Source organism: Aethalodelphis obliquidens, unplaced genomic scaffold (assembly GCF_003676395.1).
Source record: "Aethalodelphis obliquidens isolate GAN/ISIS:26980383/991018 unplaced genomic scaffold, ASM367639v1 scaffold53, whole genome shotgun sequence".
Lineage (NCBI taxonomy): Eukaryota > Metazoa > Chordata > Mammalia > Artiodactyla > Delphinidae > Aethalodelphis > Aethalodelphis obliquidens.
In genome coordinates, this window is record NW_020837997.1 from 5,331,743 (window position 1) to 5,351,527 (window position 19,785).

The following is a 19,785-nucleotide window of genomic DNA, read 5'->3' on the forward strand; positions in this document are numbered from 1 at the left end:
TTAATCCTCTCACAAAAGGTGGTATGTGATCCTCCCCATCTTCCCGGGTGAGGAAACTGAGGCACATAGAGGTAAAGTTCCCATGCCCAAGGTCCCTGTCGTGGGCTGCATTGTACCCCCCACTAAAAGATATGTTGAGGGACTTTGCTGGAGGTCCAGTGGTTAAGACTCCATGCTCTCAATGCAGGGGGCACAGATTCAATCCCTGGTCAGGGAACTATGATCCCACATGCTGCATGGCACGCCCCACCCCCCAAAAAAAGATAGGTTGAAATCCTAACCTCCAGTACCTTTCAATGTGACCCTATTTGGAAACAGGGTCTTTGCAGCTGCCATTAAGTTAAGAAGAAGTCACAATCGTGGGCCCTAGTCCACTATGACTGGTGTCCTTTTAAGAAGAAGAAGTAACAGGTGAAGACAGGGACACACAGGGGAGAGGACAGCCATGTGACAATGGAGGCAGAGATTGGAGGGACACGGCTGCAAGTCAAGGAGTGCTGAGGGCTGACAGTCACCACCAGAAGTCAGGAAGAGGCAACAAAGAATTCTACCCAGAGTCTCAGAGGGAGTATAACCCTGCTGACACCTTGATTTTGGACTCTGACCTCTAGAACTGTGAGAGAATACATTTTTGTCGTTTTAAGCCATCCAGTTGTGGTACTTGGTGATGTCAGCCACAGACAAAGAACACAGTAACTGAGCTACTAAATGGTAGAGGTGGCACCTCCTGACCCCATCACTTTCAGGCCCTGCTCTCCTGTCATTCTCCCCCTGGATCACTCCAGCCACATGGCCTTCCTATAGCTCCTCAAACGCACGAAGCACAGTCCCACCTCAGGGCCTTTGCATCTATTGCTTACTCTGCCTGGAATGCTCTTCCCCCAATTTCCTACATGGCTCCCTCACCTCCTTCAGATCTCTGCTCAAAGGCCACTTTCTCGGGCAGGGTTTCCCTGATGGCCTTTTACAGTTGCACCTTCATTTCTAATCTCATTTCCTGCTCTATTTTTCCCTTAGTGCATCTCCTCCTCTATACTTATTTCTCCTGCTCATTGTTTGTCTCCCCACAGTCAATTCCATATGGAGCAGAGACATTGTGCTTTTTTCCCACTGCTATATTCCCTATCACAATGCCAGGCATGCATGCAGTGTCCAAAAAATGTTTGTTGAATGACTGAATGAGAGGTGGCTCCCCACACAGCCCACATCCTCCACCCCAAGCTGTGCTCCCTTCTCCCTCCTCTCTCCTCCCTTCTCCCTCCTCTCTCCTCCCTTCTCCCTCCTCTCTCCTTCTTCCTCCCTTGTCTTGATTTTCCCTCCCTGGGGATTGGGGTTCTGTTGCCTGATTTTAGAGATGCTTGTTCTCTTTCCAATCTAGCCCAAATGACTCAGTTCCATGCTGTGGATCCAACAACTCACAGAGAAGAAGCTGGCAGAGGGTTGGGTGCAGTTTTTGATCAGTAGGTGGGCTTCCTGGGGTTTGCTCAGGAGAAAAATATTTCCCAAGCCGAAAGACTGGAGCTTCCTTGGCCGTTCTGTGATAGCACAGAATGTGGGGGACATCAACCTCCCATCCCGGGTCTTACATCCTTTGGCAGTTCAGGTTAAGCGTGGGTGTGCTCATGAGTCTGGATGTGGGGAGGAGGGAAATTGCTTGCTTGTCAAAGTCATTAACACCAGAAAGATACACTTGCAAGATTGCCTTGTCTTTCTTCCCAAGGCTCAAAGAGTTCCACTGCCTGCAACGCTATTCTTCATTAGTGCTGTCACTAAATATTTCCTGAGATACGGCAAGATGGCCCATCCCTGTCTCCCTGTGGTTGGCTGAGGGTCATATGATGAGTGCTGGCCAATGAGGAGCGAGTGGAAATACCTAAGTCACTTTTGGACCAGAGCACTGAACTGCCAGTGTGGGACCCTCCAGGGCTTTCTTTCCTCTTGGAATACCAACTGGTAATGTTCTAGGTGCTGGTTGCTCCATTAGCTAGGTCCCAAGTGACTCTGCTGAGTATAGCTCCCTTCTTCCTCACTGCCAACCTGCACTGGACATGTAGCATGAACCAGAAAAGACATTTGTTGTTAAAATCACAGTGACGTTGGAGAATGTTTGTTACCGCAGCATAACCTAGATTTCCTGATTGATACACCCAGATATTTCCTTGGTTCACTCCTTTATCTCCTTTAGATTTCTCTCAAATATCACTTTCTCATTTACTTTTATATGGCTCTCAGGAGGCAGATGGGGGACAAGAATGTTTCCTGTATATCTGACAGAGAAATTAAGGTTCAAGATTACAATGAGCTGGTTGTCCTCTGAGCCTCTGTTTGGAGACAATTTCCCCTACATCTTGACTTGGTTGATTCCCTCTCATCACTCAGCCTTTCATTCTACTGTGCCCCCTCTCGGAGAAGCCTTCCAGCCAAAAAGGGCTTGCCCCTCCTCACAGCACAGACAGAACTCTCATTCACTTCCAAGCAGGTTTTGCTTTCTGAATCATTTTGTCAATATATGCATTTGCATTTGAAGTCCCTGTGGGCGGATTGTTTAAATAATAACAATGGCAGGGAAATGTATTTATCCCAAGTCCCAATGATCAGGCTGTTTCCCTGGGAAATGAAGAGGCAGGTGGGACAACAACGGTCACTTTAGTAGAGCCCGTTTGAGCTGACAACCAACACCCCTTGATTCCCAGAATCTCCAGAATTCTCCAATGGGGAAACTGAGGCTGAGGGAGATGATCTGCCTGGCTCACACAGGGTGCGGATGGCACAGCTGGGGCTAGACCCAGCATTCTGGCTTGTATCCCTCAGATTTTTTTTTCTACCTCACTCCCTCACTGCACTTACATAGTACTTTCTGTTTATAACAATTGGCCCATGAGAGCCTTAAAGGAGAGGGAAAATACTGATTCACCCCCACACTGTTGGTACCTAGCAGGATGCCTGGCGCTTAGCAAGCATTCGATACTCATCAAACAATGGCTGAGTCTCAGTAAAACCCTGAAGTGCCTTCTGTTTTATGGCTTATTTTCCTCTAATTTTTTTGAGCATGGTTCAGTCAGAAAAAGTACAGAAGATGTAAAAAAAACAACAAACCTCGGCTCAAGAGAACACCCAACTCCCCAGCATAAGGGATAAAAATGGGGTGGATTTGACTGTGAAACAGCCAAAGCCCCACAGTGGCCATGAGGGAGGTCGTACGTCTGTCCCAGTTTGTCCCTGTTATTAAATCATGCGACGCCTGTTAATTATTTTTTGAGTTCTCCTTTCCCCATTCACTCTCAAAATTATCCTGGTTTGGGCAGCGAATTATATGGTCTTTCTGCCTCTGAGGTCTCCTGTCACCTCCCCTGGCCTCTTCAGCTCCCTTGTTCACCCTCACTCCCTCACTTCCAGCCACATGGGCTCCTCACAAATGTCAGAACCACTCCTGCCTTAGGGCCTTTGCACTGGCTGTCCTATCCACCTGGGTCTTTCTTGCCTGACATACCTACATGGCTGTCCCTCACCTCTTTCAGGTCTTATTAGAAGAACGTCAACCTCTCACCTTGAGGATCCACAGCCCCTCTACTGCTTTTTCACCTGAGCTTTCATCACCCTCTTCCACAGGAGTGGACAAACGACCACCCATGCATGCCACCTGTTTTCGTAAATTAAGGTTTGTGGGCACACAGCCAAGCCCATTCATTATGTATCATCCCTGTGGATGCTTCTGTGCCACGAAAGCAGATTGAGTAGTTGTGACAGAGACGGCATGGCCCACAAAGCCTAAAATATTTAAGATTCTGCCATATATATAAAATTTTCTTAATTATCTTGTTGGCTGCCTGCTTCTCCCACCAAAACGTCAACTCCCCCCAAACAGGGATTTTTTGTCTCTTCCATTTGCTGCATATCCTTGGTGCCTAGAACGTTGCCTTCATGCAGTACACATTCAATGACTGTTAGTTGAATGAATGTGTGATCTAAAGTCCCCCAGATCTGATGCTTTGATGTTGGCCAAAATAAACATCTATGAATTATACAAGGGCTTAGGTCAAAGATCAGTTTCAACCATTAGTGACCATTTGTCAAGGGACTTGCATTTATAATCATCAACTAAGCACAGTTTTACCATTTTCTTAATTGCCATTAAGTGAGGAATAGAAAGAGAGAGTAAGAGAAACACACAGAGAAAAGCACAGAGAGGTGGGGGAGAGAGAGGAATAAAGAGGCGAAGAAAGGAAAGGAGGAGAGAGAAAGAGAGAGAGACAGGAAGAAACAGAGAGAGACAGAGAGACCAAGAATTAAGAGACACAAAGACAGAGACGGGAAAAAAACAGAGAAGGTGAGAATCATAGAGAGAGGGAGGGAGTGTAACGGTTAGTGCCCAGTGCTGGGTTCAAATCCTGACTTCACTACCCTTGACTAGGGGATCTTGGCAGGTCACTGCATCCCTGTGAGCCTCAGTTTCCTCATCTGGAAGATGGACCTAAAAATATTTCCCCTCATGAGGTTGTTTTATGGATCAGTTGATGATACAAGGAGGATGTAGGGATGCAGCAGGCTCTCAGCGAATGGTGTACAGGTCCTGCCAGGGCCCCAGACTCTTCCTCTCCCCACCCTGGTAGCAACTAAGAGAGGGCAAGTCCCATCGCCCACACTGCACCCCCAGGCCGTTTTGGCTCATTCAGTGAGAAGCATGTTGGGTATGTCCTCTGTGTGGGGTGGAGGTGATTTCTGATTTTTTTTTTTTTGTTTTTGAGTCACGCATGCACATATGGTGAGGGGGTCCTTGTGAAATAAGGCTGCCTGTTGCTCAAGCAATATACAGAGCCACCAACTTTTGTCTCCAGCAAGTGGCTCCAGTGCAGCCCTCCTGGGCTTCCCCATGCCGCCCCCTTGAGCTCAGAGAGCCAGTCCTCCATCCTGTTTGCCATGGGAGGTAGCAAATAGCAGATGCTGAGGGAACTGGTGTTGAGTCAGAGCTGGATTCCAACCTTAGCTCCCTGTGTGTGGCCTTGGCCCTCAGTTTCCTCATCTGTAAAATGGGACTATTTAAGGTTCTACCTTAGAAGGTTACCATCAAGGAGTCACAGGCTGGTGCACAGAGAAACATCCAGAATAGTGCGGTACAGAGGAAATAGCTGATAGCCCATTAGGATTCCAGAAGGCTGCCCACATCCAATGTGGGCCCCAGGCCCAGGAATGGGCACAGGAGCCCTCTGGGTCCTTCAGAGGTCCAGGACAAGGGTAGAGCTCAGCTCTGTTGACTGAGGCTCATTTTATGGCGGTTAGACATGACTCGGACCACACTTCTGGCAGAGAATTTCAATATACTTGCCTTTGTGGTCTTTGGGCTTGGATAAGCACTCACCCCACTACAAAATCATAATGTGGGCAGGTCCACCATGCCCAGGGATGCCTCAATGCCCCATCTTCAAGGATCCCTGGTCTTCTAGAGCAGAGTTTCTCCACAGTGGCACTCTTGACATTTTGGATTGGGTAACTTGTGGTGGGGGCTGAGCCAGACACGGACAGCGAGAATTTCAGTTACTTGCTAACCTCCTCGGAGGGTTTTCCTAGCCAAGCAACCACAGAAATCACTGTGAGATTCCCTCAGGCTCAACTGGGATGGGAATCCTTGGGGAGTCTGTGAATTTGCATGGAAAAAAGTTAATCCTTCACTTCCCCTAATTTCCACCAGAAAGTGGGGCATTTTCTTCCATTACCAGGGGAGGCAGCAAACTGCAACAGTGTGGGCAGAACCGGTGATGCCCCTCACCCACAGAAATCACATGTCGTTCCCAGATATCCCACAAAATCTTTTAGCTTCAACACTCCCATGAAATTATGGGGGTCATCTGACTCATTGCCAGGTCCTGTTGGCAATGTGTTACAAACACTAAAATGACGTCACCCATCTGTTTTTAACAATATTTTTATAACAATTTCAGTACATTTGTCTTCCTTCACCATCTCCAGTCTTTTCATTTATTAGACTTTAAAAATCATTACACTGACAAAGGGGTCTGTGGCTCAACAAGGTTTAAAATTCTTTCAGGTGGATTCTCTTTGCTTCCAGTCTTCCATCTTTCTGCCCCAGACTTTGTGAGAGTTTTAAGAAGTTCCTCCTTTGAAAATCAACTGCCCTCCTTCCCGCCCACCCTTCCTCTCTCCCTCCCTCTTTTTCCCCTCTCTCAACCCCCCACCCCTCTCCCCCTCTCCACCAATATCTATTTCTCTGGGTTCAGCTCAGAGCACAGGGAAGAGGAATGCAGAGCTCGCAGGCTGGTACTGCCATTTCCTGTCTGGCCACCTCCGGCAACTTTCTCAACCAGAGTCTTATTTGTAACATGGGTGACAGTAATCTCTCCTTCACCAGTTATTTATAGACTTTATTTGGGTTTGCCCCCTTTTCAGGATCCCATGCAGGATCCATCATTTCATTTAGTCCTCACACCTCCTTAGGCTCCTCTGGTCTGGGTCAGTTTCTCAGTCTTTCCTTGTTTGTCACGACCTTGACTGTCTTGAAGAGAACTGCTCAGGTATCCTGCAGAACGCCCTCCAATCTGGGTTTGTCTGATGTTTTGCCTACGATTATGGGGTTATGAGTCTTTGAGAAGAAAACCCCGGAGGTGAGGTTCCCTCCTCATCATGTCAAATCAAAGATCCTATGATCACACATCCACTGGGATGTCAACATTTGTCACTTGGTTAAGGTGGTGTCTTCTAGGTTTCTCCACTGTGAAATGATATATGTCCTTTCCTTATGTTATTCTTTAGAAGTGAGTCACTAAGTCCAGCCCATCCTCAAACTGGGGGTGGGGGAAAGATTAAACTCCATTCTTGGAGGGGGACTGTCTATATATACTAAATGGAATTCTTTTGTAGGGAAGATTTGTCTCTTCTTCACTTATTTTGTTTATTTAATAATAAAGCAATAAAATGACCATTTATTATTGTTATGTCAATCAATAAGTAATTTATATATTTTGACGTGGACTCTCTCTGGACAGGTAATATAAGATAAAAACACCCAGCATACAATGGGCACCCAGAAAATGCTCTTTTTCCTGTCCTTCCTCCCCATCTCCTGGTCTACGAGTAACCAAAAATCTTTTTCCTCCTAAACTCTTAGCAAGACAAGTTTAAATGCACTCCCTGATTATAAAAGTAAATTACGAAACTACTATACATAAAATAGATAAGCAACAAGGATTTACTGTATAGCACAGGGAATTGTATTCAATATTTTGTAATAACCTAAAATGGAATATAATCTGCAAAAAAATAACTGAATTACTAGGCTATACATCTGAAACTAACGCAATATTGTAAATCAACTATCCTTCAATTAAAAAAAAAGAGGATAAAAGTAAATTGTGCTCATTGTAGAAAATTTTGACAATATAGAGAAGTATCAAGAAGATAAAGATTCCCAAATCCCACTACCTAAAGGCCATCTTGGTACAGCGGACTCCAGCCTTTTTTCCTTATATTTTCAAAATTACACACTTGAGATTATAAGGACTGAATGGTGTCCCTTCTCCAACCCGATTCATGTGTTGAAGCCCTAATCCCCGATGTAATGGCATTTGGAGATGGGGCCTTTGGGAGGTGATTAGGGTTACAGGAGGTCATGAGAGTGGGGCCCGCATGATGAGATTAGTGTCCTTGTAAAAGTCACTAATCCCAGAGAGCTTGCTCTCTCTCTCTCTCTGCCCTCACCATGTGAGGACACAGTGAGAAGGCAGCCGTCTGCAAGCCAGGAAGACAGCCCTCACCAGAACCGGACCACGCTGACACCCTGATCTCAGACTTCCAGCCTCCAGAACTGTGAGAAAGTACATTTCTGCTGTCTAAGCTGCCCAGTCTATGGTGTTTTGTAATGTCAGCCGGAGGTGACTAAGACATAAGCCTTATCTCACCTGGATTCTTTTTTTAAAATCAGTCCCCCCGCCACTTGTCATTATATGGTGAGCATTTCCCCGCATCCTTAAATATTCTCCCAACAGATGATTTTTAATGACATGATACTCCATCATATGGAGGGACCATACGGTATTTAACCAGTTGCTTCCAGTTTTGTTCTATTTTTACAAATAACGCTGGGGTGCACATCCCGATATAAATCTTCGACAGTGGTGCTGATTAGTTAAGGTTAGGCTTTTTCTAAAAGGCACTTTAACCAGGAAGCCAAGTGGGAAAGAAAAGAGACAAATTGAAAAGGGAAAAACCTGGACGGGGCCCCAGCACACCGTGTAGGCGAGCTGCTGTTCCCTTTGCCAAGAACGCTCTTCCCCCAAACATCTGCCTGGCTCTCTCCATCTCTGTGGAAATGTCACCTCCTCTGAGGAGCCTTCCCTCATTGCCTGACCTAAACTAGCCCCCACACCCCAACACCTGACCTTTTATCCTGCTGTTGTCCTCATAGGATGACACAGGTCATGTCACCACGTCCCACATTATGTATTTGCTTAACGTCTATCTTCCACTTTCTGAGTAGTTTATTATTTATAATGTTTATTGGTCACATCTGTCTCCCCTACAAGGATGGGGATTTTTGTCTCTCTTCTTCATTGTGTTGTCCCTGATCACCTGATCATTTCCCGGCACACAGTAGGCACTCAATAAGTAATTATGGAATAAACAAATGGATTTCAATGATACTGAGAAAAGAAATGAGATGTTGGGATCATAAAGCACTGCCCACCCAGCTGGACGACATCCATCTGGCATCTGTGCCTGTGGATTCTAAGATGCTTGGAGCAGGTGCTTCTGGACTCTTCCCATGGATCTCACCTGATAGTGGATGTGGATAGTGGATAGTGGTCATGCTCACGGGCTTGGCTCTAGCACAAGCATAAAAGGACAGATAGTCCAGACACTGGGCCTGCCTGTGGCTGGATGGAGCTAAGGGAGTCCTAGGGCAGGCCTTGCAAATGGCAGAGCACAAGGGCAGGACCCAAATGAGTCTGGAAAAGCAATAGCTCTGTCCTTGTCAGCAGAAACTCAAAGATGCCACTTAGCCCCTGCCCTTAGCAATGAGTTGTCCTAGTGGTCGTGTTTCAGGGTCGGGGGGAGGTTGTCTTAATTTAGGAAGCCCCAGACAAGGGTTCAGGTGCAAGCACTTCATTTGGGAGATGTTATGAACTGAATTACGTCCCCACCACCCCTGCCCCACCAAGATCTGTTGAAGTCCTAACTTCCAGGACCTCAGAATGTGACCTTATTTAGAAATGGGGTTGCTGCAGATGTAATTAGTTAAGATGACGTTGTACTGGAGTAGGGTGGGCCCTAAGCCAATACGACCAGGGTCCTTATAAGAATATGGCCATATGAAGATGGGGTATTCGAGTGGACAACAGATAATCTATAAGTCAAAGAATGCCAAGGATTGCTGGCAGCCACCAGAAGCTGGAAGAGACAAGGAAGTATTCTCCCCGAGAGCCTCTGGAGGGAGCCTGGCCCTGCTGACACCTTCTGGCCTCCATACTGTGAGGTAATAAATGTCTGTTGTTTTAAGCCACCCGGTTTGTGGTAATTTATCACTGCTCTAGGCTCGCATCAGGCTCAAATCCTTGCTCCCTGGGTTTCCACCCAAAGCATGACTGTGGGATGTAAGTGCATGGAAAGTTCTAGAAGGCTACTCTGAGTTAGTGGCAGTTACCAGTGGGGTGAGAGTGGCACATAAAGGGGGACCCAATGGTTCACTCCACTTCTTCAGGCGCTGCTGGAGTTTTCACACTGAAAAATTCATTTACATTTTTAAAAGGAGTGCCCTTTGGGGTGGAAAATTTGGCCTACAAATTTGGACCATGCACTGTTCTAAATCTTCACATATATTCACCTCACTCAGTCCTTGTGCCCTGTGAGGTAGGACTGTGCTTCTCCTCATTTTGCACACATGGAAATGGAGGCACAGAGAGCCCAAGTGACTTGTCCAAGGTTGCACAGCAAGGAAGTGGTGGAGTCGGGAGGGGAACCCAAGCAGCCTGATGCCTGACTCTGTTCTCTCAACTGTTTCCCCCGAGTTTGCTTCCCCCAAGGTGATTCAGCTCTAAGCTTCCAGGGCAAATATCCCCTAAGATGATGGTGCTTACAACTATAGAACCCTCTGGAAATTCGTGTCCCTGCTCACACTTCCTCATCCACCACTGAGCTCATCTCCATTGTCTTCCTATGAACCTTGGACCCTTTTTCTGGATGTCCAATCCCATGATATAACCTGTTTCCATGTTCACACTTTACTTAGCTCCTGTTCTCCACCCCCACTCTCTGCCTAAGTTTCCTTACCTTCCTGTCTCCCAGTTCTGTTTCACTCCCAGGAGGGTTCATTTCCCTCTGAAGCCTCCTCTTGCAATAGCCTTGTAAAGAAAAAAAAACCTAGGGACTTCCCTGGTGGTGCAGTGGTTAAGAATCTGCCTGCCAGTGCAGGGGACACGGGTTTGAGCCCTGGTCCGGGAAGATCTCACATGCTGCGGAACAACTAAGCCTGTGCGCCACAACTACTGAGCCTGCGCTCTAGAGCCCGCGAGCCACAACTACTGAAGCCCGCATGCCTAGAGCCCATGCTCCGCAACGAGGGAAGCCACCGCGATGAGAAGCCCACGCACCGCAACGAAGAGTAGCTCCAGCTCGCCACAACTAGAGAAAGCCTGCACGCAGCAACGAAGACCTGATGCAGCCAAAAATAAATAAATAAATAGAATAAAAAAAAAAAGAACAGAAAAAAACCTAGAGCCCAAGCAAGCTTTGGCCAACTGGGTGTAGCCTTTAGCCCAAGCTCTTTGCAGGTCAGGGCCAAGAAAGAGCCTGAGCATCTCAAATCTGCTGTCTGTTCCTAGAGATGCTATGCAGGATGGAAGGGGGGGGGCAGGTAGGAGTGTACATCTTTTCTGACCTGAACTTAACATTTTCAAGACCTAGGACAAGAGTACCAACTGAGGCCCATATATATGTGTAAATATTTAAAAGCTCCTAAATAAAATGTGCTGTATGTGTCTCCTTTACAAACACACCTTCATAAGCACTTGGAAGGTCAGTCTGGAATTTAGAATCTGGATGTCTGCACTGGATAATGGCGTGGGGACAGGCTTCCCTGCCCCTTGACCATGGCCTGCCACCTGGAGGCAGGGGAGGGGGTGCTCCACACACACATGCATGGACACACCACCTTGCATGTCCAAACTGCAGCCACATCTGTGCCAACAGCCACCCCAAGGACACCCTTGGCCCTCAGGGGATACAAATGGGTGGTGTAGTCAGAGAACAGACCCATGGAAGAATCTCATGCAAGTCCATGGAATCTGGGCTTGGGGAGGGAATTCTAGGATCTAAGATGACTCAAAATGTGATCTAGAAAGTGGAGTGGTGGTGGCACTAGCTCCTGGTAGACATTTCCTGTCAGCCCCATAGGGAGGGGCATGGCTGGAGGAGGGCCAGTGAGGGCTCCAGTGCAGAGCCCCTTTGCATAGGTGCTCAAGGACACTTCTCTATCTCTCATCTATGTTGGTTTTTAACTTACACAACCTTTACATATTCAAAAATCTAAAATTATATTTAAAAACTTGTGCAATTAAAAATTATTCAGCATCTGTGTGCCCTCTAGATCTCGATCTCCCGAGGGCCCTTCTCTACTTAGAGTTCTGAGGACAACACTCCCATATCCTCAAAGGACTGAGCCTCAGGCCGGCTCTCCTGGGGCCGTGTTGAGTTGTCCTTCGGCTGCCTCCCCGGCTCAGGTTCCCTCCACTGCAGCCTCAGGAGTTGGCTGGTCCTGGCTCTCCACGACCCCTTGTCACTTACGTTGTAGAGGAGGTCAGTCCACCCTTCCATGGTGATGCACTGGAAAACAGTCAGCACTGCAAATAGGATGTTGTCGAACTGAGTGATCCCATTGTTGGGCCCTTCCCAGTAGGGCTGACATTTGGTCCCATTGGGGCAGGTGCGGGCAGGTTCCTCTGTCCCACACGGAGCTGGAGACTCACCCTGAATGTCATCTATGAAAGGGAAGGGGAGAAAAATCAGGGGAAAGGGCCAGCAAAACCAGCTCTGAGAAACAGGAGCCAGCGAAGATTCAATGCTGTTGAAGAAAAATGGCCATTGAGATGAATTTATCAGTCTTTTTCCAAAAAGCAAAGTGTTTGGCTTTGTTGACCTATTCATTGTTTTCCATTTCATTAATTTCTTCTCTAAGTGTTGTTCCTTTTTTCTTCTTTTCCTCGACTTTTGGGATGAGTTAATGTTCCTTAAGGCTATAAACTACTCTTTAAATGCAGCTTTAACTGCATCTCACAAATTCTGTCATGCATTAGTATCATTATTGTTCAAGTAAAATAGTTAGCAATTTCCATTATTATTTCTTCTTTGACTCATGGATAACCAGGAAGCACTAAAAATTTGTCATGTATCTACAAAAATAGAATAATATAATGAATTCCCCTGTACCTATCATCAATTTCAACATTTATCAACTCAGGGCTAATCTTGTTTCATCCACATCCCCTCCCTGTACTAAAATATTTTACCTTGCCACTAAAATATTCTTAAAGCAAATCTCAGACATCCTACCATTGCATCCACAAATAAGAAGCATGTCTCCTAATTTCCAAAAACTTCGATTTCCAGCTTAATTGCGCTGTGGTCAGAGGATATGTTTTGTATTATTCTGCCCTTTGAAATCTGTCGACATGCACTTTAAGGTCCCCAATACAGTCAGTTTTGGTAACTGTGCTGTGTGCATTTTTGAGCTGGTTGGGGGCAGTGTTCTCTAGACTTCCATTAGGACAAATTTGTCAATTGTGTTGTGTTATTCTTCTGTAGCCTGACTCATTTTTTTTTCTTGAGATGTATTGGGCTCAGGGAGCTGTTCTGGGGGAGTTAGGGGAGCACAGAATATCCCAGGCTTTTCCCCATTGGACCAGAGCCGCGGATATGAGGGAATTCTATCCAGTGAACGATACTTTTGAAGGTTTTCAGAGAGTGACACTGTCCGACAAAAAATCAAACAGCTGAGTGTGTAAACTCAAGCTCCCACAAAACAAAAATATATCTCAATGTGATATATTTATATATAGGCTATATATAGCCTACATACAGGCTTTGCAGCCCATCCTTAACCTCCACTTAGTAAGCAACAGAGTGAAGTAAACCAACATAGAATGCATGAATCTTATTGGCCTTTGAAACTCCGGTTAAATAGAAACTCTAGGTCCTGCAAAATGACATTTACCACCTCAGAAGGGACACCTACTACTCAAGAAGCGATGACACATCGGCCACTATTTTAAGTTGTGGGAAACCCTTTCCCCACTCAGGCCAGATTTGGTACCGGGGCTATTATTTAATGAATACAGATTGGAAGGCAGAATCTTTTAAACATAAGGCTCAGGGCAAGGGGGAAAATTCCATGGGCTCCTGTAATGAATGAGAACCATTGTTTGTTGGGAAGGTCACCTCTGTCCAAAACCTTCTCCATTTCCACCTTGTGTCCAAGTCTGGCTCAATACCTATCCACCAATGGGCCCCACCCCCCGCCACCCGCCCCCGGGTTAGCCCAGTGAACACTGGTCCCTTTCTTTCCTCAGGGCTACAAGAGCTCCCGAATGTTCACACTTGGTGAGGAGACAAAAAGCAGCATCAACGTGCATTGCTATGGACTCGTTGCAGACAAGGGGTCTTGTTTCCTCAAACTATTTTGGAAGCTCTTGGAAAGGAGGACGCTTCCACTTCTCCTTGGCATTTCTCTGGGTGTTTAGCGCAGTGCTGGGCACACAGGAACCGGGTTCCTGATGATAAGGAGAACCTGTCTGCAAGGGAAAACCTGTCTGTCTTCAGCAGCTTTGCCTAGTGGTGTTCTTCATTGCGACCCGCTCCCCCCAACCCCCCACCTGCCCCCTCATCACGAAACACTCTGAGGGCTGCTTCTAGAAAAGCAACCATCCAGAGAGTCTGAGGAATTTGATTATAAATATATTTTAAAATTAACCTGCTGCCTGGGTGTCTGTTTATATCTGTCTCTTACTCACATGCCTTATATTTTTAATTGCGAGCTTTTCAGTCATCCTCCCTAAATCAAGGCCTCCTACCCTCCGGTTGCCCCACCCACATCTGTCCCCTTAAAACCTCAATTCAGACTCAAGCCAGTCCTCTGTCCCCTTTGCTGGAGAGAGAGAGAGAGAGAGAAAACAACAACAACAACAACAAGAAACCTAGGATCCAGGAATCCTGGTTTCTCTATCTTCGGCTGATTTTTCCGAGGGGCCCTGCCCTGTATCTCTCCCTCTAGCATTTCTGCCTGGGTGACGAGGCCAGGAGCAGAAATAGCTCTGCCTCAATTAACACCTTCTTCATCGGGGAAAGAAATAATTAGGACATCCCATATTGAGCAAACTTCACAAGCCCAGGAGAGAAGGAGACGGGAGGAGCAAGAAAAAGGAGGCAATGAAAGCATCTCAAATAAACCCTCCTTACTGGGTTTTGCTACCCTCTGGGAGGTCTGGGGAGAGGGCTCTGCTACCCAGGGGTCATCGGGAAGAGAAGGTGGATGGGAAACCACTCCCGGTCAGAATCTTCTTCCTAATAAGACAGGCCTGAAATCTCTTTCCCTTCCCAATGGGCTCCCCTCTGGGCTTTAACTGTCTCAGTTCACAGTTTCTTTGACGCACGACTAGCGCTGTCATTCAGCCGGTCCACACTGAGGCGGCCCGTGGTCCAAATATTGAAATACAGGCTTCCCTCCTATTTGATTTCATTTGGTTCTTGGTCAGAGAGCAAGTAGCTAGGTTTGGATAGCAGGGGATTTAATCAAAGATGTATCTGGAAGCTATCGGGTCCTTGAATGTGTGGATAGCATTGGACAACCACGTTGCCCCACTGCTGATTCAGAGATGAGCACCGGGGCTGTGCCTCCTGGCCCTCCTGGATTTTCTCCTGCGCCCACCCTGCTTTCTTGATCCAGCAGCTAAGGGGTTGACACTGGCATAGTGCCGGGAGCGGATGAGCCAAGATCCTGCTTGCGCTCTGGTTCTGACTGGCTGGTGCCAAGACTCCCAGCGGGATGTCTTTATGGCACATTCGGGGGAGACCAGAAGCCATCCTCGACTCTCTCCTCCAGGGTAAGGAGGCTTTGGAACTCAGCATGCGTTAGGGTCTGGGGTCGCTGCAAGGTAACTAGGCAGAGGCTGTGGGCACTGCGCCTATATCCTGCTGTCATTTGCCCCTACATGCGCCCACCGAAAACACCTTTGATACGTGCTCCAGCCCAGTGTCAGGGCAGCCAGCAGTGCCGGGGCCTTAATGCCCTCCCAGGGGGCAGTCCTTGCCAATGTCGGACAGAAGTTGGTGGATAAGTAGCCAGCTCCCTCGCCCCACGTGTGGGGTGGCTCTGAGCGTGACGTACGTTGTTTCCCCGAGGTGCCCAATGGAACTGAGGTCTGGTTGCCGAAGATGGTAACCTACTTGATAACACCCCCTTTACTAGATGTTTTCCCTTCCCTGTCTCACTTCTCCACTCCTCTGATGGTGCTTCCTGGGATCACTTCCCAAATGAACCACTCACCCCGAGATAGCTTCTCGGGGACCCCCATGCAATGCCCCAGCGACAACCAAGATCTCGGGGACTGTTTCACCCCCTGCCTTGCCTGCAGTGCTTTCGGGAGGAGGTTCTCCCAGCTTCCAGGAGAAAGAAGCAAACCCCTGTAGATCCCTTGCAGGAGCTTATCCCTACGGGAGAAAAGAAAGGGGAGGAAGGTTGGGAAAAAAATATGCTGCTGCTCGGACCTACCTGTGCCCTCTTCAAAGCAGGTGGTATGAAATTTTCCCATATAAAATTCTAACCCTATGATTGCAAAAATAAGGATTGCAAAAAATAGGAGGAGGCCGATCTGCAGCAGGGGGATCATTGCCTTCATGATCGACTTCAGGACGACTTGTAAACCTGGGGAAACACACAGAGAGAGGCCCCACAGGCCCGTGAGAAGGCACCCCCAAATCCCACCCCCAAGATGCCTCCTGAGGGAACCCAGAGCATGCAGGAGGCTGGGGACTGGGCGATAGTGAGGGAAGATAGATGGAAGACACAGAGGCTGCTCGTTATAATAATAGGAACAATTCCTCCTAATATTTTAGAGCACTTTCTTTTTTGGTTTTTTTTTTTGGCCGCGCCGTGCGGCTTGTGGGATCTTAGTTCCCCAAGCAGGGACTGAACCCGGGACTACGGCAGTGAAAGCTCGGAGTCCTAACCACTGGACCGCCAGGGAATTCCCCACTTTTTATCTTTAAAATATTTTTAAAAGTATTGGACATAGGCTGTCCCATTTGATGACCTTTTGGGCAAGAAAGAGGTGGAAATTCATGGCTTTCTGAGCCCCGTTCTTGGGTGTCGGGTGGCTTTCACCCAGAGCGGGGTGACTTTTTCTAACTTCTTTCCACCAAGAGAGGGCGTCTTTTCCTAATTCATACAGAGGCGCCATATACGCTAGTTGCAGCTCTGCCTGGGAAAGCAGTCAATGTCCTAGTTTCAACCCTGAGAAACCAGACATTATTTCATTGGCTTTTAGCAACAATCCCATGAGGCAGGCACACGTGTAAAATTATCCCCATTTTACAGAGGTGGGAAGCAAAGCTCAGCGGATGTCATGATTCACCTTAGGGCATGATAAATAACAGGGCCAGGATTTGAATCCAGGTCAGAATGATGTCAAATCCTCTGTTTGTAACCACCGTTCTGTATGTTTAGGAAAGTCTATGGTTAAAATGAGGATTCAAACATATAGCTTGGGTCTTGCTTCTCGATGAGAAGAACTTCCCATGGCCCACGATTAGCACCTCCTGATGGGTGGAGACCCCAGGGGGACTACGCTACTCCAAGGGGTCCAAAATGTAAGGGTGATTGATGCCCGTGGCAGAGTGGCTAAGGCTCTGGACACTGTCTGAAGTTGATGTCCAGGCCAGATCTCCTTTGCTGTTGGTGGACCCTCCCTCCAGCTGCTGTGGGCATTTGCTGCTGACGGCTCCCAGATGCTCCTCTTTTCATAGTATTGCCCTTGGTTATCCAAAGCTCCTCACCTGGGAGGCTATCGCTTCCCCACCTCCCACCCCCAATAACTGACCACAGGAGTACAAAAGACCAGCCTGTTGCCTCAAGTGGGAAACAACTCTGACGCTATTCACACTCCAGAGCTCCCTGCAGGATCCGGCTGAGACGGCATCCTTGTTCAGATTCTTCTGCTACCCCGTCCTGCTGCCCTCATTCTCTCTCTCCTGACAGCACTCCTTCAATAAAGCAAGTGCATCTGAACACCTATCTAAATCTGCTTCTAGGGAAGTTCCCATTCTGAACCTTGGTTTCTTCGTCTGTAAATGGGGATTAGAATAGCACCTCCCTCTCAGGATTAGATGAGAAGGTTCATACCTAGCAAAGTCCCTGGCACATCATAGGTGGTCATTAGACAAAAATTCTTATTAGTATTAGCTTTGGGATGGCCCTTGATTCAATACGACATAGGCACCCACTGGAATCTTGCAGACACCTGAGTAGAAATGCCTTCTCTCTAACAAAAAGACCCTGCTGGTGGTTATGTAGAAAATCTTACTCTTTAAATCTGGATGGCAAGGAACCTGAAGAACGAAGCTAATGAAACGTAAAACGGTGGTAATAACAGAACCTACTTCACAGGCTTGTTGTGAGGATTAATGAGTTAAAAACATGTCACATACTTAGAACAGTGCCTGGTACACAGTAAGTGCTTATGAATAAAAATTAATAGTACAGGGAGATCATAGTAAGTGCTTATAAATAAAAAATAATAGCACAGGGAGATCAGCTCGGTGCTTTGTGACCACCTAGAGGGGGAGGATAGGAAGGGTGGGAGGGGGAGGCAGGAGGGAGGGGATATAGGGATATATGTATGCATATAGCTGATTCACTTTGTTATACAGCAGAAACTAACACAACATTGTAAAGCAATTATACTCCAATAACGATGTTAAAAAAATAGAAATTATTATTATTATTATTACTACTACTACTACTGAGGCAGTAGGACAGAAAATGTTTAGCCCTGTTTTTTTTTTTTTTTTTTTTTTCCCAGCTGAACCTAATCCTGACCCTGTATCGTGCAGCCACCCCCAAAGGATCTGGAGTAGAAGCATCCCTGGAGGATGAGGGTATAGACTTTGGAGCTCATTGCCGTCAAGCTTTAAGAACTCAGGTGAGTCATTTGACCTTTCTGAGCCTCCACCTTTTCATCTGTGAAATGGGTTCACTGGGTGATTGTGAGGATGAACTAAGATAACACCCAAAAAGCTCTTTCTGCTGTGCCCGGTACACAGCAGGCGCTCAATGAATGGTAACGGTCATTGCCACCAGTATTCCCAGGCTTGGGGTCAGACTGGCTAACTCCTAATTCTGCCATTCTCAGCCCCGTGACTTTGCTCAAATTATTCAGCCGCCCTGAGCTTCAGTTTCCCCATCTGTAAAATGGAGATATCAGCATTATCGACTTCACAGGGTTGTGAGTATGAGGACCTGGGTGGCGCTTACCATGGCTCCTGATAGAGAAATGCTCAATAAATGGGTGCTGTGGTGATGGGCGAGGCTCCTGGCTGGCTTTCAGGAGCTCATCCAGACCTGCAGCCGGATGCCTGGTGGGGAGTCCCCTGAGGGACTTCCCCAAAGTGGAGGCCGCCCTGACCCAGGCTGGGGAAGCACCCAAGGGTTCGTGGGACACGCTACGCAGAGCGGAAACCAAGGGCTCGCGGGACCCCTGAGCAGACCCCTGGTCACGGTTGGAAACTCACGCACTTGGGATTCCAGACACCAGCTTGAGCGGCCGCAGCACTCGAACTGCCCTCAGCGTTCTTAGGTCAAACTCCGTCCCAACTGTTGCCAAGATGCTGGAAGAAAGAAGCCAGAACAGAAAGCAGAAGGTGGGTTTCAGGGTCAGACAGGTGGGCGGGGGTTCAATGTGGTGGTGTATTGGCTGGGTGACCACAGGCAGGTGACTTGACATGGCTGGGCTTCAGTTTTGTCACCTGTAAAACAGTGTTAATAGTACCTGTTTCACAGGATAAAAGATGATTTACGAAGACCCCAGATAGGTGTATGGTCGATGATACTCAGTAAACATCCGGCTGAGAAGAACAGAAGCTTCCTGTGGCACCTGGTCGGGGGGGACTTTCAGTGTATTTTACAACTCACAATCAGGATGGATCCTGGGGAGGCTGGGAGGCCCTGGGGGAAGGACCCGGGGAGTGGCAGATCCTTTGGGGCTCGGGTCCCTTTATCAACTGGCAAGAAAGCAGTTTAGTGTTAAGATCCCAGCCAGCATGGGTTCAAATCTCAGCTCTGCCACTTCCCAGCTGGGTGACCTTGAGCAAGTTACTTCCCCTCTCCATGCCTCAGTTCCCCCTTTTGTAAAACAGGGATCACAACAGTACCTACACATCAAAGGGGTGTGAGGATTAAGTGAATTGATACATGTGAGGTGTTTGGCATTGTGCCCAGAACACAGGAAGTGTACTAAGCTACTCAAACAACCCAAACAATGGGTGTAGCCCTGCTGGGGTGGACCAGCTGACATCAGCTCCAGAAGGGGGCTACAGACCCCGAACCTCAGGGCAAAAAGTCACTCCTGCAAATACAGGTGAGTAATAATCACGGTGATAGGTGAGAGGACCCTCCCTTAGAAAGACCCCCCGTAAAGATCCCATCCTAAGACCTCATTTGTAAAAAGTATTGCTGGTGAGAAAAGGGGTCCCAGAGACCCTCCTCAACCCAAGGAACCCCCAGACGCGTTT

General features: G+C 47.5%; 1 protein-coding gene across 1 annotated transcript in view; it reads right to left on the reverse strand.

The window, feature by feature from the left end:
• The window catches only part of CACNA1A (calcium voltage-gated channel subunit alpha1 A), a 126,756-nt gene extending 107,758 nt beyond the window's left edge, over nt 1-18,998 (reverse strand). The window contains exons 1-2 of the mRNA XM_027085850.1: nt 18,791-18,998; nt 11,791-11,984 (exon numbers count right to left, since the gene is read on the reverse strand). Coding sequence (XP_026941651.1) covers nt 11,791-11,984; nt 18,791-18,998 — 402 coding nt within the window. The remainder of the gene's footprint in view (nt 1-11,790; nt 11,985-18,790) is intronic.
• Nucleotides 18,999-19,785: the final 787 nt, after the last annotated feature.